Source organism: Polypterus senegalus, chromosome 7 (genome assembly GCF_016835505.1).
Source record: "Polypterus senegalus isolate Bchr_013 chromosome 7, ASM1683550v1, whole genome shotgun sequence".
Classification (NCBI taxonomy): domain Eukaryota; kingdom Metazoa; phylum Chordata; class Cladistia; order Polypteriformes; family Polypteridae; genus Polypterus; species Polypterus senegalus.
The window spans coordinates 52,891,820-52,919,639 of NC_053160.1; the positions used below are offsets into that span (position 1 = coordinate 52,891,820).

Genomic DNA, 27,820 nt, shown 5'->3' on the forward strand with positions numbered 1-27,820 from the left:
TTGTGTGACAAACATGCAAAAGAATAAGAAATCAGGAAGGGGGCAAATAGTTTTTCACACTGTATGCTTGAGAGTTCACTGGAAAGAGTACACTTTTATTCAGATTAATTCTGAGACCAGAGATCTTTTAAAATTCTGTGAGTGCTGCTAAGACTGCAGGCACAGAATTTTCGTGGGTCTCATAAATACAGTACCATATCATCTGCATATAATGAGATTTTCTGTTCCAGTCCTTCTCTGCTAATCCCCTTTATCTGATCAGTATTTTGACAATGTATTGCCAGTGGTTCAATGGCAATCGCAAACAGCAGCAGTGACAAGGGGCATACTTGACTAGTGCCACGTTCTAGTTTAAAGTAGTCTGAGCTAATGTTGTTGATGCAAACTGAAGCTTCTGGGTTAGTATACAGTAATTTAATCTATGCACAAGTGTTCGGGCCAAACCCAAACTTCTCCAATGTAGTAAAAAGGTATTTCCATTCAATCATGTTGAATGCTTTTTCTGCATCCAATGATAATATTTCTGGGGTGTTTGATTTAGTTGGTGAGTATATTACATTAAACAGGCGTCGAAGATTTGAAGATAAGTGCTGGCCCCTAATAAATCCAGTTTGGTCTTGTGATATTACCGAGGGGAGAACTTTCTCCATCCATCTGGCTATGATTTTAGAGAGTATTTTAACGTCGTTATTCAGAAGTGAAATTGGTCTGTATGATGCATATTGTAATAAGTCCTTAATTTGTTTTGGAAAGACAGTGATTAGTGCTTGGCGAAAGGTTTGTGGAAGAAATTGGTTATCTCTGGCTTCTGTAAATGTTGCTAATAGGAGAGGAGCTAGCTGAGCGGAGAATTTCTTGTAAAATTCTGCAGGGTAGCCATCAGGGTCTGCTGCTTTCCCGCCTTGGAGTGACTTTATAGCATCTAGTAATTCTGATAACGCCAGAGGTTTATCAAGTTATTTTTAGTATCTGTAATGTATCCAGAAATGCATTAGATTGTGTATTGTCTTCCTTAAACTCAGTAGTATATAGAGATTTATAGTAGTCTCAGAAAGTGATATTTATATATATATATATTTATGTGTTCGACGATTTTATCTCTGTTCATGTTAGTGATTACCGAGATTGCGTTGCGCACTTCTTGCTTGTGAATTTGTTGAGCTAAAAGCTTATTCGCTTTCTCCCATGTTCATAGTAATGATGTCTGGATTTGTAAATTAGTTGTTCAGTTTCTTTAGTTGTCAAGAGGTTTAATTCCGAATGTAGAGCCTGCCTTCTCCTATGTAGAGTCTCGCTTGGTAGTCTGGCGTGTTCTTCATCTATTTTAATAATTTCGCTTTTTATCTCTGCTACTTTCTTGGCCTCGGATTTATTTCTGTGGGAAAGATATGAGATAATCTGTCCTCTTAAGAAGGCCTTAAGAGTTTCCCAGAGTATTCCTGCAGAGATCTCGGGGGATGCATTTGTCTCTAGAAAGAATTTGATTTGTTTGGATATAAATTCAGTACAATTCTCGTCAGCTAATAGAAGCGGGTTGAGGCGACATCTGGGGTGAGTGTATGGGGCTTAGTAATTTTAGCTCCAAGATCATAGGTGCATGGTCAGAAATAACAATAGCATCGTATTTGCAAGATTTAATCTTAGGCAAGAAGTTATTGTCTATAAAAAAGTAATCGATCCTTGAGTAGCAATGATATACTGGTGAGTAGAAAGAATATGTTCTTGAATTTGGGTTTAAAAACCTCCAGGGGTCTGATAAGTTGGGTTAAAAGATAAGTAGGGTTAAAAGATAGAGATATCTCTTACCAATATAGTCTTTAAAAAAAAGAGTTTTGCACTTAAAATATATATATAGTCTTCAGCAATTTTAGTGCATTAAAATGATACACCCAGATAATAAACCCGGGGAATGGTGTTAAAAATGTGTCCAGACTTAGCATAACAAGTCTTAATGCAGTAATAGCAATAACAATAAACCAAGGGTATGATATTGAACAGTCTCGTTTAGGGTAGAGATGAAATAATTAGAAAAGAAAAAGAAAAAAAAAAAAAAGAAAGGAGAAAAAAGAATAAAAAAAGTAATACTAAGTAATAATGATAATATATGAGAATATATTCTTATAAAAACCCATATTTTAAAACAAACAGATCAGACAGTAGATTGTTAATCATTGCTATATCATTAACCGCCATGACTCACTATTATGTATCAGAATAGTCCCTGGATCAGCTTTCTTAATTCCTTTTCTGCTTCTTCCTTGCTAGCGAAGACATAGAATTGACCCTGCCATTCCACTTTCAGTTTTGCCGGATACAAGAGGCTGTATTTGATGCTGGCTTGACGGAACCGCTGTTTAATGTTGTAGAAGGCTGCGCGTTTAATAGCTGTTGCTGGAGAGAAGTCAGGGAAGATACGAATGTGGTTATTTTCATATATAATATCTTCCTTGTTTCTGAGGAGTGCCATCACCTCTAGCTTAAATGATAATCGTTTAAAACAAACTATAAAAGATCTTGGTCGGGGTCTAACGGTGTTTGATCCGTGTACGCGGTAAGCCGCTGCTATCTCAGATTCTGCTTTAAAGTCGTCCCCGATTATTTTAGAAAAAAGTTCAGCTGCGAATTTCATAGGGTTTGAACTGTCTCGATTCTCAGGCAGACCTTCAATTCTGACATTATACCTTCTACTCCCATCTTCCAAAGCAGCCAGTCTGTCTCCAAGTTTTTTGCATTCGGAGCTGACATTTACTGCTTTTTCCTCTGCACTGGCAACTAAATTTTCGGCCATTTCAATCCGATTCGTGAATGTCTCCTTGACATTCGCAAGATTTTTGCGATCATATTGTATCACTTTCAACAAATATTTTAATAGGACTGTTGAAATAATTATATGGATTAAAGAGCATAAGTGTATCAATACAGTATACTTCAGCAAAACATCAGTCTACTTGGGAATAACCACCTTTATTTCTCTATGGCAGGACTCGGTTACAGAAAGTTTAACTTTACACTAAAGGCAGCATTCTGGTGTAAGTATTATTAATAATATTATAATATTATTAATAATACACCCACCCTGGTGATAGAAACATTTTAAGTGAGATCATAATGCTAATATTTTTTTATTTAAACACAGCTGCCATTGCCAAATCATTTTTCCTCTGCTGCATGCCTCTTGAGAGTAAGTGTATGTTCTATACATGACAATATTGATGCTATAAATCTGTATAATACAATGTTTAGTGACTTGCAGTGCACCAGCCTATTTTCTCGTTTTATCATGAAGAAAAGAATTTCATGTGTGATTTAACTTTTAAATGCCAATTCCAAATATTTATTTTCTGTTTCCGGACACCGACTCTATAGAATTTGCATGTCATTCTTAAGTCTTTTGAGTTATCCTCCCACAATCCAAATACATGTGTGTTAAGTTAATTAGCTACTCTAAATTGGAACCACGTGGGTGGGTGACTGACTGTCAGCATGCCAAACATTGAACACTGGTTTCTGTTTTGTGCACAGTGTAGTGCTGCTGGAATAGGTTCTGTCCCAACACAAACTGGATTAAGCAAACTAAATAATACAAGAAGGTGGTGCAGTGGTTGGTGCCCCGCTTCACAGATTCCGCATACCGGGTTCAAATTTTACACCCAGTTATTGGTTTTGTGGAGTTTATACATTCTTGATTGGGCTTAATTAGTGTTCTTAAATTAGCGTGTGTGTGTGTGTGTGTGTGTGTGTGTGTGTGTGTGTGTGCATGCATGTATACACTCTGTGAGGTCATGCTGGGAATAAGATAATTCACTCTACATTAACATATTCCCAAGCTTACACATTTTAGAGCGTTTAAAAATAAAATGTCTTTTAAATGTAAACAAATTAATCAAGTTAACTCTTGTACATCTTCCAAGAATAAATAGTCTTAAAATGACAATGCTGTTTGCTTTGTCTCAGAGATAAATTGATGTTATAGAAATATCCCTTACTTAAAGCTGTTTAGTTGCACTTTTTTGAGTTTTCAGCAACTTCTTATAGAAGGCCTACACCTAATTATTGCACTATTAAATGGTCTGTGGTGGCTTAGTGGTTAGCTATGGCACCTTAGTTTTAAAGACATCAGTTTGTGTGAAATTACACATTTTTGTAATCGGGTTTCCTCAACCAGTACATGGGTGAGCATGCCCCGCAGTAGGATGGAATAGCTCTTGCTTTGTCCCGTTTTTTATGCTTTTGTTTTCTGCTACCATGTAATGCAGAAAATTAAATAAGAAATTCAATATATGAATAGTTTGCTCTATGGCATATATTCTGTACCCTCATGTCCCATATTAAGGAGATCACATCCACTTTTCAACAACAAAATATATTTTATTTTTCAGTATAAATATTTTCTTATGAATGCTATGAAGCAGGTACTGCCGTCTGTAGTATAAAGTGGAGCACTGTGGGTAGGTTAAGCCTGTGTTCATTGTCAAAAAATTTTCATAAAATGTATTGGCTCCAGAACGAGCTAATGAGTGATCAAATGTTATTCACAAGACAAAACCAACTTCTGCATGACATGTACAAAATATGATTTTAAATGACTAATAACTTGATACAACAGAATAGCAGGTAGAGTTGCTGTATGATAACTACTAGACCTTCATTTGATTATTGAAATATGTTTTCTCATTTTGGAAGGCAAATATCATTACCTATCCCCAAGATTACCAACATTCAATACTGAAAAAAATCTTATGGCAGTCACTTAAGGATAATTCTGATATAAACGAGCACTAGGTTGACTCATTAGTTTTTCTTTCTGTTGTTCCACTTTTAATCTCTTCAGCAAGGCAAAATTTCCATTGTGGGAACAAATCCACCTAACCCTATACACATACATTTTACCAATTTATTGATCTTAAGTCATTCTAACCCAACATTTTAAATGAAACTTAAAAGTATAGTAGCCATATGTACATAAGTCAGCTGTTAATTTGTATAGCACCTTTTTAAAATGCCATCACGATATGTTCTATATAATCATATCTAAGATATTTTTACACAAAGACTTGTTCTCTGCAGATCTGAGGAATTGTGTATGTGTTGGGAGTGGATGGGAGATGAAGGGTCAGTAGTGATTATAGTAGCTATTGTTGATACCCAGCAGTTTTGCAAGGATCTTTACCATAGACAGGAGAGTAAACGGTGTAAGTAATTCTTAAGAAAAACAGATACTTCAAAATGGAAACAAATGGAAAGAAATGTCCAAAGTCAACAAATAATTATCACACAAAGATTGTCTTTCAAAAAATTGATATGATTTTTGTATGAATTGAGTTATAGTATAACATCTAATATTAGAAGAATAATTCTGTTAATATGTATGACACTATTTTTTTTTCTTTTTTCAGAACAGAAGCTTTGACTGAATTGGAAACTGCTAGGAACCAGCACCAGAAAACCACATTAGCCTTGCACAGGTAACTAATTGTGAGGCACTTACACTTATGTAAACTTTTCATTTACAGTGTCCATATATACAAAATATCAAGCATAGTAGATTTTAACCATATTTATCCCACGACTCACCCCTATCTTACTAACCACAAACACATACAGTGTATCACACACTTGCTCAACTGCCCAAAGGGGTGGGCCTCCAGAGAAGCCAGTAAATAAAAAAAGGAACTTCAAGATCAGCGTTCACACACACAACACTTGGTGAGCACTTTGGTGGCATCACCAAGCTGCTTTACCCTTTTGTCCCTTTCTGCCTCAGAAGCAACTTGTATGCCTATTATCCACCAGTGCTATGGGGTTCCCTGGCAAGCCCACACAGAGGGCAGATGGACTTGAGCAGACTGGAGACACATCTGAAGTTCTGTAAGTGCTGTGTATGCAACATAGTGATCATGGAGCAGCTTTTATGCCAGTTTCTCCAGGCAGTCCTGTCCTCCTCAGACAGTTCTCAACCACCTTTGGAGCTTGTCCCCCACAGGTTCAGACCTAAGTGTGCTACGCTATTATTTCCACGGCACACCTAAGTACCTCTCGCAGTGCACCATTGTGCCACGACAACTGGTTGAAAAACACTTTTCTATGTAACTGCTGTTACTTTCATGCCTCTTGTATCTTTCACAAAGATGTTTTAGGTCTTGTACCCCCGTCATTGTACACAACGGTTTGACACTTTCAAACACCAAACAGGGAAAGCAAAAAAAAGTATTACACCACATCCAGTTAGTTAACTCTGTTTGTCATAAGAAAAGCAGAAAAAGTCCATGTGTAAGCTTATCCTCGATCATTGCCTACTGTTGAATGCTTAAAGTTAGGTTGGTCTGGTCTAAGCTCCTTGATCTTCTTTTTTTTTCTCTCCAAGTGAATGATTTATTACGGGTTATTTCATAAAAAAAATAACCAAATTTTCTTTGATTTCTGAAGCTCCACTTGAAGTTGCCATCTCTGTAAAGTCATGCTTGCTCATCTGTAGTTACACTAATTACAGTTATGAACTGTGAACTATTGACGTGAACTTAAAATACTTTGTTGACAACTGTCCAATCACATTAGATTAAAAAAAAAAACCTAAAACAGTAGTACTTGCTGCCAATAAATGTGTGAGTGTCCGGGGCACAGAGAGCTGTGTCCCTGGGAAAATCTGAAAGCAACCAATTAAAGGACGCCGCAGGTCACCTGCTTGTCAAAAGATCAAGTACTTACTTACACGGTCATTTGGCTGGCACCCTTCACTCAGGAAATCTAGGTATTCACACAGATATTAAACAAGTTCAAATCGGAAACAATTTCTCATGGATGTTGACATGTGCTGACACCAGGCATGTTGTGCAAATAAACACATTTATTTCATATTACCTAATTAATTTAAGTAGTTTTTAAAATATTTGGATAGGTTCTGCATTATAAACCTCCACAGGTTCAAAGGCATCACATACTCAACAGTCAATCATATTCTCCTATGTAATAACATATTGTAATGAACATGAAAACATGCTTGTATAATACATCATTTCATTCTACTGTGGTAAAGTTAAATCAAGTATGAGTGAGACCGAGTGTGTGTGTGTGTGTGTCCTGCAATGGATTGGTATATCTGGGTTTGTTTCCTGCTTTGCTCCCAATCCTTATAGAATAAGCACCATCTCCTGTTAATTTGAGCTGCATACGCTGGTTAAGAAAATAGGCAGATGAGCATTGTACAGAATATTATTAGGAATTAGTTTAAAGATAGACTATTAAGGATAATGGCCTGTAACACTCTATTGAAATACGTTTATTGACAACGTTGGCATCTGTGGAAAAGAAATACTATTTACACCATTTCCTTTTCATCCTTGGTATTTCTAATCTCTAAATTGATTGGAAAAAAGTGGAATTCTAAACAATTTTTTTAAATTAAGAATTTTATAATAAAAGGCTGTGGAACATAAGATAAAACTAACTCAAAAGACCTAAATAAAAGTTTCAAAATGTTAGAACTGACACAAAAAAAAGACTAATTTCTTAATTCAGATGATGGCACTGGTGCCACTTAACTGAGACCACTTTACTGTTCTGATTCAAAGTCTGTTTTGAATCTGTGATTGTCCCAAGATATTTAAAAGTTTCAGTCAGTTCTGCTGTTTGGCCTTGGGTGATTTTGTATTGAGGGTGAATTCTAAAATTAATGATTCTTTATTTTTGCAACATTTAGTTGCATAAAACACATCAAACTAAATGATGCACATTTCTATTTAGACTATATAAAAGAGACAAAACACTCTTGTGGAGACTAGATACAGCAGATGACAGCATGTCAGATATGCAAATTCTTTTACACTGCTGTCATCCACCTGCCAAAGATTGTCATCCACCTTCCAAGGTATCATTCATTCAAAAATCTTTGAAAAGCAGTTTTGCAAAGAGGTACTGTACTGTATGTCTGGATGACAGGTAAAGCTGATAACTGTGACATGGTGGTGCAGTGAACAGCACCACCGCCTCATGAATCCACAATGGGAGATTCAAATCCTGTGCCCAGTTGTTTGTATGGAGTTTGCACATTCTCACCATATCCGCACAGGTTCTCCTCCCTCTTCACAACTTATCACAGTTCAAGAGGCTATAAGATTAAGCTAATTAACAGTGTTTTGCGACTTTATACTGACCTTAATCTGTAGGCAGACTGCAGTGGATCCAATAGCCCCATTTTTCTCAATCAGTTTCTTTTTGTTATAAATTCCTTTAAACAATTTCATCACTAATGATGTTAGGGACGTTTTGGTATTGACTAATAACAAAGGTTGAGTTTTATTGTTCCTGGCTGTGTAGGTTACATATTGATAAAGAGTTGCATGAGATTTCATTCAGATATAGTGAATAAAGTCTCTGTTATTTACCATAAGTAGTGTGATTGACAACCTTTGTGTCACACCAAGTAATGCATCTGTTGCTTCTGGAAGGATCTGTTTTTGCATAAGCAAACACGGCTGTGACAAATATTTGTGGAAATTCATGAATGCAGACAAATTGGTCTAAGGGACTGTTTGAATGGTGGTGTAAATAAGTAACAGACTGCATTATAATCATAATAAATAGACTGCATCGATTATTGTACCTCGCTGCTGGCAGGTGCCCCTTCTAATCTTATATCACAGCTCCAGATTATTCAAAACTCTGCTGCAAGAGTCCTTACTCGAACCAGCAGCAGCGAGCAAATCACACCCATCCTGCTCCATCTTCACTGGCTCCCTGTGTCTTACAGAATCGAATGTAAAATCCTACTAAGTCCTCAGATTCTGTTAATCTTGTTGTGCCCCACACTAATCTACACTCCATGGGTGTATAGCGCCCAGACTCTGAAATGACCTACCGAAATTAATTAGATCAGCTGACTCCATGAATTCTTTTACAAAACAGCTCAAAACTCATCTGTTCAGGAAGGCTTTTAGCTCTTATATGACTTTATTACCCTTCTGTTAGTTTACCTCTCTGTCAAGATGCTCATGTAACCTGTGTGTGTGCGTGCTAGACCATCAATTATGGTGTCTGTTAGGCTTTTCTCTGAATTTACTATCTTAATCTTCTTTATTTATTTATTTGGTTTGTGCAATGCTATATACTGTATACCCTGCCATTCTTTCTTATATTCTGTAAGTGCCTTGAGTATGGGAAAGGCGCTATATAAATAAAATGTATTATTATTATTATAATTTTCTTCATTTATAGTACCCGTAGTACATTTTGTATCACCAGTGGTCTCAGACAGCTGCATGTGTTTGTATAAGCTATGGTGCAGGTTTTTGTAACTGTGCTAAAAACATACATTTCCTTTCAATTTGTCTAGTTTGTTGCATAATGACTATACGGTCATGAGTATTAAAGAAGGCAGAGGGGTACAAAGGAGGACTTATTGCATCTCTTATATAATGTGCATTACTTTTGGACTAAATCTTTAAAAGTATTTTTTTATACAGAAAAGGAAGGCAAAAAATAATCACAAACTAAAATCACAATGAAAAGTAGTGACCCTATAAAATGAAAAGTTATTTCTTCTTCTTTCTGTGCTTAAAACTCAATCCCTGGAGAAATGTTACACTAGCAAAATAGGGCAGAACACTCTACAGCAATGAGAAATGTTTCTGTGTAAACTCTGTACAAAATTTTTTTGACATTTGGTACATATATAATACACCTTCTCTGATTAAACCAGTGTACATGGAGAATGGCATGTTAATTGGACATGCAAGTAAGAATTTCAGTGTACTTTGTATCTGTGACAGTACTAGTACTACAACCATTTACATTTATGTATTTGGTGGACACCTTTACCATGGCAACTTACGACGTTTATGATACAATTGGTTACATTTCTTCTGGTTTTCCAATTGGAACACAGGCAGGTCAAGTGACTTGCTCATGGTCACACAGTGTCAGCAGCAGGATTTGAATCCACAGTCTCAGGGTTTGAAGTCCAAAGCCTTAACCACTGCACCAAATTTAAGATAACAACTAAGAAAGTACAAACATACCAGTTCTGTCCACTAAGTGCAGCAGAAAGCAAGGCTTGAATGTTTTCAGTAAACGGAGCAGATCTGAATTTAAATAAGAACATTCAGATTCAACTTTATTGTCAAGTATATATTGTGAAATGAAATTCTTACTTGTATGGCTCCTATACACCTGTCATAGGTACAATACCAACAACAGGCACTGAACAACATTAAATGATTAGAACAACTCCAGACAGTGTATATGAGAAACACTCATGCACTTACCAGTATGGACAGCTGCTGAGAAGCCTTATGACCGGTTTATAAAAAGTGTGTACAGGTGCTTATGGTCCTGTTTTAAATGATGGTTTTGGATGGCAGGCAGTTTTACTGTTTACAATACCGTTTACCTGTCCAAGACAGCACTATGTTACTGAACAGAATGGAGTAATGTGCCAGTAAAATATCTAGACAACGTGAACACCATCTGCAGTAATAGAAAAGTGCAAAAATCATACTAGAACAGCCAAGTAAATAACCACAAGACATTACTGTATATTTATCCATCAGTCAGTACATTTTCCAAATTCTTTAGTTACCATTACGTTGAAAATCCTTAATGTTTCCTAGCATACGTAAACTGGATCAGTTTGCTGTTACTGGTTATATCTTTTTAAGATTTTGTTTCTAATATTATTTCTATAAATAATTCCTAGCATTATTTTCATAAATGTAACATAAACATGTTTGTATATAGGGAATGCCACAATCTTTTAATTTATTTTAAATATGTAGATTGGGATTATGAATTATTATTAAATCTTACATAAATATTTATTTTTTAGAGCACAGGTTTCCTCTACCATATCAGAGAAAGTTGTTAAAGAAGATAAACAAACAGAGTGAGTATTTCTATTTTTTCAGGAGACAATTTACACTGTATGTTCACTGACATTGTAATGATTTCCTTCTAAAATTCTGCAGTGGAAAATATAATAATATATTACAAATACAACAATAGCTTTCCTCTTGTTTATTCTGTCTACTTTTTCTCTGAATAACTTGAATTACTATGCAGGTTGGCAGTTGCTTAATGAATTGTTAAAACAGGACAGTTTTTAGATTTTATTTTGTGTTTTGTTAGGTTTCACATCTACAAGTGCAACAACAATACTGAAGTCAGACTACGCAAAATGATATGCAACAAAACACAACTTAAGTAATAATGTTGAATTTAACAAAAATACCAACAAATACTGTATATTTAAACATATATAATTTTTTAGATTCTAATAAAAATTCTTTAAAGCATTGAACTATTTTTGTATTCTATTATCCTATGTCAGCCACTCTCTGAAACAGATTATGGGTTAGACAAGCAAGCAGAATACCTCAACAGTCTGACAACGGATTCATCATAGGTGATAATACAACATCAACTGTCACCACTGGAGAATGAGAAGCAAAAGAAAACAGGAAAGATTAACTTCCAAACAGACTTCTTATCCCAATCGCATCACATTTGCCTGCAAACCATTCCAGTGCACGTCCGGCATCACAATTTGATTAGGTCAGTGGGACGTGATTATAAGCAAACAGTAGAGAAGCAGCCATTAGATTTGCAAAGTGGATATACTTGGTTGCTCCTTGATATTCTGTTCATGAATTTAAGAACAAAAGACACCCTTTTTGAAGTCCAGTGATCACACTGAATGGTCTTACTCTTGACTTCAGGAGAAGTATACAAGTACAGGAGACATGCATTGTGCAATAATGACAACTGAACGCCATACTCTTATATCGCATTTCACAAAATATGGTAGTTAGGCATTCAAAGCATATGTAGAAAGAATCGGCAAACTTCAATATCTCCTAAAATATCTGTGCAAGGACAAAACATTTGTCCCCATACAGAATTGAATCTGCTTGGTTGGCTATTGAACAATTTCTTCAGCATGGAACCCCCGTATAGGCATTCCTAGGGAGACGGAGTAGTACAGTCTCTTTGTAATTGGAACCCCTTGTCCTGCCCCGTTTCAGTAATGCTGACCAATGTCCCTGCCTTCCACAAAACACCCGTTCATTTGTGGCTAAATCTCATCCAGCCCTGCAGCTTTAGTATTTTGAAGATTTGTAATCATCATGTTGACTGCACATATTGGACCTAAAGACCATTTAAGATGATGTGCAGTAGTTATTTGAATTAATAATGAGTAAAGCTGTAAGTGGAGGAGACACATTTCTACTCCACTGCAAACATGCTTTTAAACCCATATCTTTTATGCAAAGTTTTCTTTGTTTTTTTTTTTGTTTTTACTTTCTAAAATCATAATTTTCTTTGTTCCTTTTAGAGCAATAAAGGAAACAGTAAATCACACTCTGCGCTTATATTCACAGATATTAAACTTGCAGGAGGTAAGTAGTGTTCTTTCTATATAAAATGAGATGAAATTTGCATTAAATAATTATCATTAAAATTGAAATATTTTGAAACAAAAACATTTGAAATATTTAAACAGTTAAAATATAAATTATATACTGTATACCATACATGATATGAGTAAGGCATGAAGCTTCCTTTTAAATTTTCAGTGTATTATTCTTAGTTACAAGATTGTTGTTCATAGATTTATATGTTTCACTTGGTAAAAAACTCCATGCTTGATGCAGATTAATCTGTAGTCACATGTGAGCATTCCATGTTGATAATAAAATTTGAGCAAAAGTGTTTTCAAATTATGATTAATGCCACGAGGCATTCGGTTATACTCGATGAATGATACTGTAAATAAAGAGTTCATTTTCCATATTCACTGGTTGCATCAGGAAAGCCATCAAAGTTACAGAATTACTAAAAAAAACTCTTGACATTTAATAAGTGCTGGAGAAAACAGGTTCATCAGGGGTTGCCACTTAAAATTTAAAAAAGATATGAAGCAGATGATGAACTGGGCCCTGTCTGAATAACTTGAATTACTATGCAGGTTGGCAGTGGCTTAATGAATTGTTAAAACAGGACAGTTTTTAGATTTTATTTTGTGTTTTGTTAGGTTTCACATCTACAAGTGCAACAACAATACTGAAGTCAGACTACGCAAAACACAACTTAAGTAATAATGTTGAATTTAACAAAAATGATGAACTGGGCACTGTCTTTAGTTCATACTTCTTTACACTCCACATTTACAAGACTGATTTGTGTGCTTCACAAATTCAGGGTTAAGTACCAATATGCCTGTACTAATGTTTTTAGAAAACTCTTTGATATATTGCAGCTGCACTCCGCAGAAAAGGTAAATGGTATTGAGGAAATCACAGCTTGGATTGTTTAAAATGCTAGATCAGCAAAGTATTTCTTTATATAATATGAACTAATTTAAAAGTGAGATGGAATAAAATTAATGTTTGAATTACATGGCACTGCTTACGTAAGTGCTAAAATGTAACCTAAGCACTTTCTTTCAAAATAACATCAAATATCTTAATTATTTCTTCACTGGCCCCCATTTGGAATTAAAAAAAAAAAAAATGTCTTAACTAGTAGTTGGTTAACACCAACTTATGCCATAACTAATAATGATGAAATATATCATTTTAAATATTAAGATTCCTGGAAAATAGCTATCGGACTAAACTTGTTACAGAATATTATCTTAACCCTAAGTATATGTTAGAAAGGTTTTTTTTTTTTGTTTTTTTTTTTTCTCTTTCTTTTCTTTAACTACAAAGGTAATTAAGTACTCCCAGCCATGACAGCAGAGGAAATTTATCAGAGTGAGATCAGCAGATGAGGTTTTAATAGACAACTTTCCAAGACTGTCTGACTACAGTTGCACAGCTATTCATATTGTTTAGCATTTTTTTTCTCTTTGGTGCAGGAAGGCAACAAACTAAAAAGTCAACTTCGGGAAGTTCGAAAAGAAAGACTAAGTGAGTGTTGCTTTTTTTGAACTGCAAATCTGCTTTTCAACTTTTTCTTTTCTTTAATACTGTATTACTGTAATAAGACAACAATTCAATTATAAAAAAAAAAAAAAAAAGAATTCTCAAACCAGCTTAATCCAAATCAGGGTCACAGGGAGCCCAAGACTCTCCTGCTAGCACTGTGCACAAGGCAGGAGACAGTCCTAGACAGGGCGCCAGTCAATCTCACTGGCCACACACACACATATCCATAAATGCATTCACACAGGGGCAATTTAGAGTTTCCAGTTACCCTACCTAGCATGACTTTGAGAATGTGGGAGAAAAAACAAGAGTACCAGAAGGGAAGCTCCTACAGACAAGAGAAGAATATGCAGGCTCCACAGACAAAGACAGGGTTCCAAACTTGAACTGCAGACTCTGGATCAAGCATAAACTGTTTGTGTAGAAAGAGAGACGGGTAGAACTTTATTCATTAATGGGTAAAATTTCATTTGTGTTGATATATTTTTTTTCTGTTGGATTTATGACTTTGATTTGACTTGGACACTCCAGAGCACTGACTTTCTTCTATATCCATCCTATTAAAGATAGACATTACTGTTTGGAAACCATTGTCTTGCTGCACACTTTAAATGTTAAGTTCATCTTTAGCTGAAAGACAGATGCTCAGCAGAGTTCGTTACCTTCAGTGATGTAACTTGTGTGAACTTGAACCCGGACACACACAAGACAGACATCGTTGGATCCACCACACACTGTTTATTTATAATATTTACAAGTATTGTTACGTGCACTCCCCAGTGCCTCTTGCAGCGTTCCCCCAAAGTCCAGGCCACACAGTTCCACTGCCTTTCTCCTGGCCGCCTCTAGTCCTCCCCTTAAATGGGAACTCGGATGGGCTCCAGCTACTTCCCGGCATTCGTCCATAGCCACACTCCAGTGTGGCGGAAGTGCCAGCTGCGCACCCGGAAGCCGTCTGGGTGTCCCCTGTCGTCTTCCCCCCAGTACTTCCTGGTGTGGCGGAAGTGCTGGGCTCCCGGGATATTCAGGCACTGGGGTGCCGCCTGGCGGTGGCCACGGGTCCCTACAGGGCTGGGCTTCCAAGCCCTTCACCTGAGGCCCCCAACATAACCAGGACGGACGCCCCCTCGCGGTCTGGAGGAGGCACAAGCCACACTTGTTATCCTGAAGAGGCAAATTATCTCCAATCCATGGCACAAGTATCATGCTTGACAGTTGGCCTGAGGTTCATATTATAGAGTCCTGTGTTTTTCTGTCAGACATAAGAAAGCATTTGTAGTATATGTTTGTAGAATATTCCACTTCAGGATCATGTATCCACATATTTCAAAAAAAATACGCATGCATTCATATTTTTTTAAAGGAATACTCCAGCCAAAAATGTGTTTTTTGGGCTACTTACCCCTTGTAATTTGTAGTGATGGCCGGAAAAAAAATTGTTATCTTATGTTTTCATGCAGAACAAGAGAAACTGTTTATAATATAATGAAACATAATGGTGACATGATCTGTCTAATGGCAAATGATATGAAAAATGCCCATGGAAAATAGGAAAAAAAAATTCTCACATAATTCACATGTCCATTATCCATTCATATGCTGAAAACGTGCAAAATGCATACATTTTTTGTTAAATTATTTTATTATTACTTGGTGTACAAGGTAAGCAGCAAAGATGCATTATCTACAAAGATTTTTGAGGGTGAAATATGCAAAAATTCAGAAAATGTGTAAGCAGGTGAATATTTTTTACAGAACCATACATCAGAGATCCCATCCATCCATTTTCTAAGCCAGTTACTCAGGACAGGGTCATGGGATAGCGAGCACCGGGAGCAAGGCAGGAACAATCCTTATTCTGGACATGTTGTGGGTTTTTTTTTTTTTTAATTTCCTAATTTATAAGCATCCACATGATATAAAATTGGGTTTGTGAAATAAAATGGAAATTAAAGAACATTTTGTCAATGATACTTTTATTGAAAAAGTTCTATTTTCAGTTAACTTTTTAACAATATTGCCATCCATTATGTAACCCAGTTTATTAGGGGTCTACCACAAACCAGTATAAAGAGACTCCAACTCGTGTTTCTTGCTTTTCTCATGTTTAAACTGTCTAGTAGTAAATAATAAAATATATTTAATTTCAGCTTTAAAGAAAGACGCACTGATGAATATGGAGGAGATTAGAAAAGTCAGCAAAATGAAGGAGAAAAAGGTGCAGTCAATGAAAAGTGAGGTGTTGAAACAAGGCCAGGAATACTTGGAAAAATATCTTAACATTGCTGCTCTGACAGAAAATGTATTTCAGGTACAATGTTATGTGTTAGATTGTTTTTTTTTTTTTTTTTACTTCCTTGTTAACAAAACGATACATTAAATTTCACATAAATAATGCATGTAAAATGCCCATAATACCAATGTAAGTGAAGTGCTTTCTGGATACCGCCTGATGTATCCCAGTGCATGACTGTACATTTAATATAAAACTTATTTTTAAATCAGAGCAGCACTTGGTTTCAGTTGAACTGTTTTCTTTGTTTCAGGGTCTTATTCTGGGAAGTAACGTGAACTGGGCCACAGATCCCCATTTACGAGAAATCGTCTTACAGCTCGAAAAGAATTTCTCAGTTTAGGTTCTATGAAGCAGTGACTGATAACGTGGACTACACTGCTGTCTACGATGGTGGTTATTAGTGTTAACAATTACTGTTCTAAAGTTTAGTTATACTGTACCACTGTTTTAAGAAATGTGCCTTTTTCTAGGTATGATTTAAAATCATGAGTATTAAGAATGCATCATGAATTTTAAAATTGTTTTAAAATACTGCTTAATTTGCTGTCATTAATGTGTTTAGTTGTAACTTCTGAATTAACTGTTGATTTCACTTTTTGTTATTGCAATAAACTGATCTAATGCAAATCGGGTATATCACACAAGCCGTGTTTATTGTGACTTATTTTTGTATACAATATTTCTTTTGAGCAATTGTAAATGTATCTAGTACTGTGTCCTAATTGACACATACAGCAAATATGCCTAATAAATGAGTCTGTACCTATATTGTATTGGAAGCTATTAAATTGATCTTTATAACAACATTTTTGCCAAACACACCGACCTAGGGTCCTAAAATTTCTTTTCTTTTCCTTTCTCTTCCTTCTCCACACAGCCTGTAAAAGTATATTTCCCATTTAAATGTTTGTGCACCTCTGTTGGGCTCTCGTACCATACGAGATCACACTTACACATTTTATAATGCATAACCTTTTTCCCCCCCGCGTTGAGAGTAAAGGGCTCCCAAACTCCGAAAGTCTTACGTCACACTGCCACTTGCTTACCGTCTGTCTTTTTATCAAAGGAGTTCACAACTAAATGAACTTGTGACGTAACTGTGGTGCACAACGTAATCAGCCAAACAACATAATCAACTAATCCTCAAAAGTAATTGTTGCCAACGTTAATAATTGATTATGACGATAAGTTGTTACAACCCTATGCTTTTTAAATGCGTTCTTCATTGAGGTCCTCTACAAGCACATGCTTTTGTTTTCAACATTTAAAAAATACAGCCTGACATCGACCTCATTGCTCATGTAACTTTGCTAAGCAGTGGTCTTCAAAAAACATTGAACTAAGAGTGAAAAAGCAATGTTTTAAATATTTAACAGTTTTTTCAATTGTCACCTTGCATTTCTGTCTCTGTATCACTTAATTGCCTTCTGTGATTTGCTGGTTGCTAAGCAGATGTCACTGCTTTTTTTTCTTTCTGCTTTTATGGTGGTTACCAGTTGGTTTTTTGACCACTTTGCCATAAACACACAGCCATTGGTCACTTTGTCTTCCCTTTTTTTACGTTTATTCAAGTTTGATCAATAAAAACAATACACGTGAATGAGAATTATGAACTTGTTATGTATCATGTGCTGGGGGATTGTCTACAGGTGGGCTTTGGATGGCAGTGCTATAAATACATCAAACATTTCTGGCCACCAGGTGGCCATGACCCAAAACGTTTTGAAACTCCACAACATATCAGACTTTGTTCAGGATTACTTCTTGCTCGTCTATGTGCTTTAGTGTCTTGTCTTCCTATTCTTAATGACATAAATCGACTTCTGTGATTTGCTAGTTGCTTCACCGTTGTCATTGCTCTTCTTCTTTATGGTGGTTATCACCTGTTTTTACCAATTTTACTTTATTTTTTTATTTCCAGACCAGATCATGTCCTATACTTTCAAATAAGACTAAGATTGAGGTTCTAGACTTATTTGTTCAGGAGTAAACATGTGACAGACAGACCGACCTTAGCATTTTATTAATGGATGTCTACATAGCACAGGTCACACTTAAATTTATTGTAGGAAGGTCAAAAGTAGCCATCTACTATCTGCTGACCGGAATACTCACCTGCCCATTAGATGAAAATTATTTGTGTTTTAAGTGTGTGTTACAGCAGCTGTCCATTCTTTGAAAAAGAGTGCAACATATTTCACTTTCCTTGATAATTTTATTACCAAAAATACAAGTGTTAAAAATAAAAATCTTATGATATCAGATTCTGTAAAGTAGTCATTACAATGAAGCAGCGATTTCATCCCTTTTTATAATGCCATTTTCGTTAGCCACAGGTGCTGGCTGAAGCCCTGTTGTCTCTTGGAGGTCAGTTATGTTCACATCCAGGTCTGATGATATTTCCAAGCAGATATTGTGCAGTATGCAGCAGGTTTTAACCGCAGTGCTGATGTAACGAATGGAGCTCATCTTTAAGGCTTCAAGTCTGCGAAAACGATTCTTTAACAAATAAAATGCCTTCTCTACCACCGTCAGGGCTGATAATAGTTTAGTGTTGTAATTCTTCTGTTGTTCTGTCAGATTTTCATTGTCCACGAAAGGAGTCATCATATACTCCGAAAGAGGATAATCTGTGTGTCCAATTATGTGAAAACCTTCAGGTATAAGAGATTGAGGGTCCCCTTCAAGTATTTTGGCGACATCTGTCATTTGAAAGATACAGGCATTATCCCAGCTACCAGGATAACCAATGTTTATATGGATAAACCTACACTTATAATCACAAAAGGCTGTTAGATTGATGGAGTAATGCTGCCGTGTATTGTAATATGCATCTGGATCCTCAACATTTTGGGGTTTTTCAATTGGAATTTGATATCCGCCCACTGCACCGACAGTTTTGGGAAAGCCAAACAGTAGAAAATGCTCTGCATTCTCAATCGCTGGGGTCCCCGTTGGCCAGGATATTTTGTGCGACAGATGTTCTGAAACCAGAGAACAGAACTCATGGAGATGAGAACAAATTACAGATTTGCTGGTTTCAAACCTGACTGCTACCTCTCTGTAGGACTCCTGGTTTGATAAAGTCCACAAACTCGCCATAACAACATTCCTTAGTGGCCATTTTGTCCCTCGCTGATTACTGTAAAATGGGTGCAATTCAGCAATTAATTCCTGCAAACAAAAACAGGTTTACTATTACGATACATTCCAAGTATGTTTGGACAGGTCATCATGTTCTACAATAGGCTTTTCACATTTTAGCACATTCAAATTCTGTAGAATCATTTTTACAATGAAACAGCAAATTTAATTTCTTTTCATAATGTCATTCTCATTAACCATTATTAGTACTTTCAAACAATACTAACTTCAACTTGCCGTGGAGTCAGTCGAAAATGATTCTGAAACTCACTGAGGCTGTACTTTGGAACAACCTGTGAAAGGAACTTGGAAGTTTTCAACTCAGCTCTGTAAAAAGAAAAGATTAATCTACTTAACAATTGCTGTACTTCAAAATAAAATTGAAGAGAGAAATATTTTTAAAACAACAAATAAGACTGAGGCCAAATTGTGTGAACCACATCTGGGACCATACATCGTAATGTTTCGATAAACGCGTTTGCTACAATACAGAAAAAAAAAAAAAGATGGGTTTGTCTATCTCAAAATCAAGCAAAAAATAAAAAAGCATTAAAAATTTTAAAAACTGATGTTTGTGGTACTCACTGTGGTCAATATAGTACAAGGCCCTCAGAATGACTTGCTTGGTTTTAGATTTTGCAAATTACTGGAAATAACTAGAGATGACTATCCTTTAAAGTACATACATACATAAATAAATAAATAAAAATTAACAGGTTCATAGCTGACACTAAGACTACATTTTTTCACATCAACTACGCGTTTTCACATCACTTACAAAAGTATCTCTGGCCGCACTAAATGACTAAAAAGTGTGAAAGAAAATAAAGGTGATCAAGAGGTGATGTAGTTATTATGTAGGATGTGTTTCAGTATGCTTTCCACATTAAAATATAGCATTTATCTTAGAAGTAGCATGGAGAGACTGCTACAAGGGGTGGTTATTAAAGCAAGCTTATCAGAAAAGCAGATGGAAGGTTGTCTGAGCAAGAAAGAGTTAGAGCAAGATTTCACAATTGTCATATATACAGAAATGCCATAAAAAGGATAAAAGCTGAACTTAAGAAATATTGAGAAGGACCAGAATGTAGCAGAATGAGACATTTATTTAGGTGTATAAGCTAGAGAACGAATCAGTAAATGTCAGATGCGGCGTAAGCATTAATTCACCACTGTTATGTAAACTCATATAAATAAAAAAAAATTATATATATATATATATATATATATATATTTTAGTAGTTACTTCATTACTTCTTTAACACACTACTTCTCCGCTGTGAAGCGCAGGTATTTTGCTAGTATATATAATTCATTTCGCGTTTGAAATGGAAATTACGTATGACCACAGAACATATAATGCATTTGCGTTTGAAACGGAAATTACGTATGACCATACACAGAGAAAGCGAGACAGAAGCAGATCGTGAGAGAAGGCTCGCTGACCAACGTATACGACAATCACAATTGAGGGCCTCACAAACACCCGAACAACGTGTTGAACAGAATCGAATTCGACGGATGCAGTATTCACAGGCCACCAACGTCACACAGGCATCAAGGTCTGTATATGGAGGGATTCAATTATAACATTGAAAAAGATTATTGCCTACATCCAAAAGTTACAATAAGAGAAATGGACATTGTGTGTGAGTACTGCCAAGCACAGAACTTTAAATTTGAATCACGTGGGATGTGTTGTTCAGACGGCAAGGTGAAATTAACACCTTTAAGCCATCCACCTGAACCGCCGTTGTCTCTTATTTCTGGCGCAAATCCACAATCAACTAATTTTCTACAGAACATTAGGAAATACAATTCGTGTTTTCAGATGACATTGTTGGGCACCATCGCTGCTACAGAGGAGTCTGGCTTTATGTCGACATTTAAAATGCAGGGGAAAATCTATCATAGAATTGGATTATTAGTGCAGTTGTCTCATGAGAGCCACAAATTTTTCCCTTCCACTCAGTGAGCAATGCCACTGGGTAATCTGCTAGTTGTCTATAAATATGGGACTCTGACTTTGCTCTGGAACCACAACAGACTGCTGTGACGGGACGCTCCATAGAGAGAAATTAAAGACGCATGAACCTTGTGCCCTGTGTTGGCTTGGATTGGCTCCAGCAGACCCCCCCGTGACCCTGCAATTAGGATATAGCAGGATGGATGGATGGATGGATGAACAAGCTTCCTCCTGCCTGATTTTTTTTTACTCAAATGGGTCTTAGGGTAACGTTTCTTTCACAAAATGCCAAACAACACAGACTTTCACCTACACTGCCTGTGTGTGCATTGGTGGGAAAACCCTTAAAGGGATGGTAAAACAGCGGGCCAGGGGATTTCTAAAGACTTGCAGATTTGCTTTTGGCACATGTATGCAGCGATCAAACTGGACAAAACACAATTTGGACACACACTGGTAAGGAACACAACAAGCTCCATGGAAAGCAACTCTTTTGGTGTCCTATCCGGATGGAACAGCGCAATGATGGAACTTTATTGACACATAAATTCACAGCTTAACCCGGGGTTATTTCTCACTTATGGTTAAAAAAAAAAAAGGCCTCTGAAATCTTTATTGAGGCATGAATGTGCAGTTACTTACTAAAATTACCAAGGTCCTCAGGTAATGATTACTTTACCCCATCTCCAGTGTAGAACTGTTATTTAAATGTATGTTTGGACAAGATCAGGCCCTCTCTTTGTGTACTGGGAAATAGTACTGGGCCACTGGCACTCACCGACGTTATATACACGCACGCACACGCTAGCTGTGTTAAATCTAATTAATCAATGTAAACCTTAGCGTTAACGTTTGCAGCACACCACAGCTCTCCTATATGTCATTTGGTATGGGATTCATAAAAGCAGTCTTAATGTTTGTGATGCGCCATCTTTTGGAATGACAGAGACATAGCAACCAGAACACACAGACGCTTGTTCTTATATTAAGATATCTGAAAGTATTTGGTTGTATGTGGCAAGTTTTGTTAAGTTTTGTTAGTACTTAGTAGTATTACTGTCAACAGTTCTAAGGCGACATGCAAATAATTTCATTGTACTACACAGTCTATAAAAAGCATCCACCCCTTTGAAACGTTCACATTTCACTGTCGTACAACACTGAATCGGGGTGAACTTAATCCGCATTTGTTTTGGCTCTAATCGGCAGAAAAGGAATCTTTAATGTTGCAGTGAAAAAATCTAAATTAAAATTACAACTATAAAACAGAAAACAATGGACTGCATGAGTATTCATCACGTTCAAGTCAGCATTTAGTAGGTGCATCGTTGGCAGCTTTGACTTGACATAACAGTGCATCAAAGTTATCTGCCTAGATTGTAGTCCTGGGGGGTATTTTTCGTACGTGGATTACTCGTTTAGCCGGATGTAATTGCTGACGATTTGGCCTGATCCTCGATCTGTCGGTTTTTCGAGACTCTTGCTGGATGTGTTGTCATAGCAGCAGATCCAATCCTCAAACCTGCTCGGAGCAGTTCTGTTCTACGTAAACAAGGATTAACTCACACACTTAGTCAGTGTCCGTGCATGGAATTCACTCAGTCATGGCTTTGCAGTTCTTGAATGAGTGACCAATTGATATTGACATATAAGAGGGTTTTGCGCGATCGGCAAGATCCTTTATTGCTCCCGGAGGAAATTCTTTTCGAAATTTACAGCTTTAGCCGAGGGGGAATATTGTACCTTAAAGATTTATTAGCACCTCATATTCGAAGTCAAACTAAGCGAAGTCGGGCTCTCACAACCTCACAGACAATATGCATTGCTTTGAAGTTTTTTTGCAAGCGGCACTTTTTTTTTTTAAATAAACCGTAGGCGATGCGGAAAATCTAACAGTGCATGTGGGGCAGGTTTTCTCATACAATGCCAGTACTGGACCTGAAAAATGCCCTTTTGGCTAAATGAGCACAAATTCCCACACGCACATACCAAAATGTTGTAGAAAACCTTCCCACAAGAGCGGAGGCTGTTATAGCCGAAGTTCAGTTGGCAAACTCCGTGTTAATGTCCATGGCTTTGGAATGGGATGTGATGGTCAGGTGCCTACAAACCTTTGGCCATATAGTGTATAACAACAGGGTGCCTACCCGAGAAAAACGGGTTTACTACTTTAGGACGTTACAACACCTAAACATCTTTGTCAGCATACAGTCACTAAATTGAAATGTACAACATTACTACGAACAGTAGTGTCATGAATGCCACTCTGATATCAAACCTTAAATATGTTGCGTTTCTGTTTTCAAATCTAAAAAGATACCATTAGCACTGGTGTTTTTATTTTTCGGCAATCTCCTCCTCTTACTGTGCACAAATTCCAAAATGCTGCTAATAGTTTTTAAAATTTCTGACACTTGACAGGTGGTGCAATTTCTTCCCATCAGGAAAAGCACCAGACAATTCTTTTCACCTGTTAATTAATCGATATATCTTTTTAGACTTTTTTTTTTTTAAATCTGTGCAAACACTACAAATCCTGATCAATTACAGTTCTCTCTACTCTGACTCTGAAGGACAGGAGGAGCAGAAGTTGCTACACAAAATACTTTCAATATTTTCGACCACTGAATGTAACTGTTGGTTCAAACTGGTGCCACTCTTTCCTGGACCACGTGGAGAACAATGCAGAGCCACCTTAACCTTATGGCAACACCTGCAAACTAGAAGCTCAGATGGAATAAATATGGTACAATTTTGTTGCCTTTTATTAGCAATCACCAATTTTTATTACACACATTTATTCAAAAATGCTCTTCTTCCGGCCCGGCTCGTGAATTAGAAGAGAATTACTAGCAGCTGTAAACAGTAAGCTACACTTTTGTGCTTCATTTAACTTAACTTACTATTTAAGATTCATAAACTTTGATTGATTTTTACGCTTTACTCAACTGCATCCTTAGTTTTATATGCTTCTTGTTTTCTAAGCCAACTGCCAATTAACAATTAAACACAAATGGACAAGTTTACTCTGCAGTACCACAAACGTCTCACTGGGATTGTTTAGATCTGAACTGAGCAGCAAACAAACAGCCGTTGAATAGCCAATGGGATCCCTTCATCCCCATTCACACTATATTGTAAAACACCGTACATTTATATTGCTAAATGCAATCACACACAAATTGAGTTATTTTATTCATGGTTTTCTTTTTTTTCCCTGCTTGGAAGGTCTAATGGACGGTAATAAGACCAGCTATGTTGAAAGGGTTAGAGACACTGGCACTGACCAGAAAGCAGGAGACAGAGCTGGAGGTGGCAGAGTTAAAGATGCTAAGATTTGCACTGAGTGTGACGAGGATGGATAAGATTAGAAATGAGGACATTAGAGGGTCAGCTCAGGTTGGGAGACAAAGTCAGAGAGGTGAGATTGCGTTGGTTTGGACATGTGCAGAGGAGAGATGCTGTGTATATTGAGAGAAGGATGCTAAGGATAGAACTGCCAGGGAAGAGGAAAAGAGGAAGGCCTAAGAGAAGTTTTATGGATGTGGTGAGAGAGGACATGCAGGTGATGGTATAAGAGAACAAGATGCAGAGGACAGAAAGATATGGAAGAAGATGATCCGCTGTGGCAACCCCTAATAGGAGCAGCCAAAAGAAGAAGAACCTCACCAAAATGGTTTAACCACCGTTATGCATTACGTCTTATGTGTAAATATTCTGCCAATGTAAAACGGCACCCTGAAAGTCAATGCCAAATACTGGGAGTGAGATTAGCAAGAAAGAGACATGTTTGAAAGGCATAACAGACAATGATGGCAAAAGAGATTAAGAGATTAGGAGGAGACATGGTTGAAGTGTTTAAAATTATGAAGGGAAATAGTACAGTGAACAAAGACTATTCTTTTAAAAAATGAGTTCATCAAGAACATGGGGAGACAGTTGGAAACTTGTTAAGGATCAATTTCGCATAAACAGGAAATTTTTCTTTACACAGACAACCAGAGACACTTAGAATAAACTACCAAGTAGTGTGGCAGACAGTAAAGCTTTAGGGACTTTCAAAACTAGACAATGTTTTTTTAGAAAAAATAAGTGGATAGGACTGGTGAGTTTTTTTGGGCTGAATGGCCTTCTCTTGTATAGATTTTGTTTTTTTGTTTTTTTTTTGAACATTAGAATAAAGAGGTGCAAATCATTAGCATAAAAAAAAATTTATGGGCATGGATGGACAGGAAATTAATGAGAAGTGACCATGACTGAGGGGCAATGGCACAAAGGTAGCAAAATGCCACTAGTTGTTGTCCATTAGCATTGCAGGTGTGTCAAATGTCCTCATACTTGGTAACAACGGCTTTTTCTGTGGACAGAACACAGCTTTTTATTATTGTTAATAAAAGTCTAAAGTGAAACCAGAAGGATTTTGGGCGCAATTTCCTAGCTTTGGATACGATTGGTTTAGGATTTTATTCTACAACATCACCTAGGTTTTGCCTGTTGCTTATGAGGTACAACATGAATGATATACACTTTGACAACTATGAAGAGCTTTGAAGCTGCTTCTGCTAATGCAAAACAATGCCTGTGTGGACATTCTGGTGAGCAATAAAAAACTAAATAACACTGAGAAACATGAAAATTGGACAATGATGAAATACTAAAAATAAAATCAAAAACTTAGAAAAATAAAACTATCTTAAAACAAGAAAAACCACAGGTGGAAACTTATTATACTTGGCACCCCCATCTTGGTTTGGTGCATTAATTGTGGCCACTATTGCCAGGATTCCACACAAATTTGAAGTACTGATAAAAATACCAGATCTGAATAATCTCAAATGAACATACGAGGTGTGATAAAAAAAAAATATGGTGAATGTTTGAAATTGAAAGAATATTACAGTAAGAGACAAAATTGCCATGAACCCCGTCGCTTTGAACACACTTGTCCTATCGGTCTCGCCACTTTCTGAAGCAGTGCTGGAAGTCCCCTTTTCGGGGGTGTCTTTAGTTGCGCTGCAGTGGCTGCCTCGATGTCCTAATCGATTCGAAACGTGTACCTTTCATGGTCATTTTGACTTTGGCAAAAGAGCCAGATCAGGTGACTAAGGTGGAGGAGGACACATCCTAATGTTTTTATTTGAGAGAAATTACCGTAGCAGAAGTGATGTGTGACACGGAGCATTGTCAAAATTTCACGTTAATGCGTTGTTCGCGATCCATGATTTACGTCACACTTTAATACACACCTTCTCTCAACCGGAGCTCACAACCGACTGACTGCACCAAACAACTTGGAACTTGTCACCCACTGTTACTAAGGTTCGACGTGCTGCTTCCCGTATTGAACATCCCTTCCTTTCCATTGGATGACGCTCGACAGTAGCAATCACCGTATTTTGGTCACACCTCGTATGTGCTATGTCACAGCAAAATCATTCTTATTAAAATTCAGCTTTACATATACTATGTCAGATATTTTTATACTCTATAATACCTATGTGAAATTACATTTCATATATAATTCTAAATTTGAGCAATTCGTACTATAAGCATTCTTTAAACCATCAATTGTTTAATGTCTGGTCATTTTCTAACCTGCTCAATCCAGGTTCAAGGAGCGAACACACTGGACACAATACAAACAATAAACACACTCTGCGGCCACCGAGCACCCGGGGGAAACCCACATTCACATGGAGAGAGTATGCAAGCTCCTTGCCGACCGAACCCGCAACGCGAACGTCTAGGGCGACGCAGCAGCACAACGTTCATAACGACTGACAACTAATCTCCATCCTTCTAAACGTTTCTACTCGGCCTCGATTTACTTGTATTATTAAATATTTTGGAGCTGCTCAGTTTGTCTCCTAGAGGATAGCTGCTGCGGCTGGTGCAGTGACAGAGTTTAGGAGACTGTATTTTGTCTTAGGCTAGTTGCAGGTATAACTATATAGTAGTAGACCTCCCTTGTGCCCCTTTTTCATATTGTTCTATGTTGTTTTTGAAGTTTGCATCTTCATTATTGTAGGTACAAATAAATAAATACTACATACTTTACCGCTGCATCCTGAAGATGTTGTAGAGCAAAAGAAATTACTGGTGCTTCAATCTCATCGATCTCCTCAGCGACAAGAAATGCAATAATTGCCTCCATCGCTGCGTTACTCTCACCAATTTCCATGACAATGGAGCGCACATATGCCTTTCTTTCACGAAAAACAAAAAGGTCACTTAAACATTCATTACAATTTACATATATCGCAGTATGAGTAAATAGCTACTACGGAAGCTGAAACATTTTACATGGCCGCTTTGTGTAGAGAAACGAACCAATAAACTAACAAGGTGAGCCAAAGACTCCACCTCCCGCCACGTTTCTCCAATTAGAATTAAATTTTGCTCAGCAACGCACCAATCCCAAAACAACTCGCCGACCGTGGACGGAAAACATTCAGTCCTAATGAATCGAGAGTTAAGCTAACGACAGTAAGG

At 36.9% G+C, this 27,820-nt stretch overlaps 2 protein-coding genes across 3 annotated transcripts in view; one reads left to right on the forward strand and one right to left on the reverse strand.

The window, feature by feature from the left end:
* The window catches only part of LOC120532552 (centromere protein H-like), a 28,932-nt gene extending 12,070 nt beyond the window's left edge, over positions 1–16,862 (forward strand). The window contains exons 5-10 of the mRNA XM_039758633.1: positions 5,397–5,465; positions 10,820–10,876; positions 12,326–12,389; positions 13,853–13,904; positions 16,073–16,233; positions 16,469–16,862. Of these exons, the coding sequence (XP_039614567.1) occupies positions 5,397–5,465; positions 10,820–10,876; positions 12,326–12,389; positions 13,853–13,904; positions 16,073–16,233; positions 16,469–16,558 (493 nt within the window). The 3' untranslated portion in view covers positions 16,559–16,862. The remainder of the gene's footprint in view (positions 1–5,396; positions 5,466–10,819; positions 10,877–12,325; positions 12,390–13,852; positions 13,905–16,072; positions 16,234–16,468) is intronic.
* A 1,551-nt stretch (positions 16,863–18,413) lies between these two features.
* On the reverse strand, positions 18,414–27,659 carry si:ch73-257c13.2 (protein ANTAGONIST OF LIKE HETEROCHROMATIN PROTEIN 1). Of its 2 annotated transcripts, none has more exons than XM_039758632.1 (3): positions 27,387–27,659; positions 19,590–19,689; positions 18,414–19,392 (listed from the first exon to the last, which is right to left on the reverse strand). In XM_039758632.1, exons 1-3 carry the CDS (start codon positions 27,392–27,394, stop codon positions 18,499–18,501), a joined length of 1,002 nt encoding a protein of 333 aa, XP_039614566.1. In that variant the 5' UTR covers positions 27,395–27,659; the 3' UTR covers positions 18,414–18,498. The 2 variants fall into 2 exon arrangements, with proteins under 2 accessions (XP_039614566.1, XP_039614565.1); XM_039758631.1 differs by having other exon boundaries at positions 27,382–27,659.
* Between the last annotated feature and the right edge of the window lie 161 nt (positions 27,660–27,820).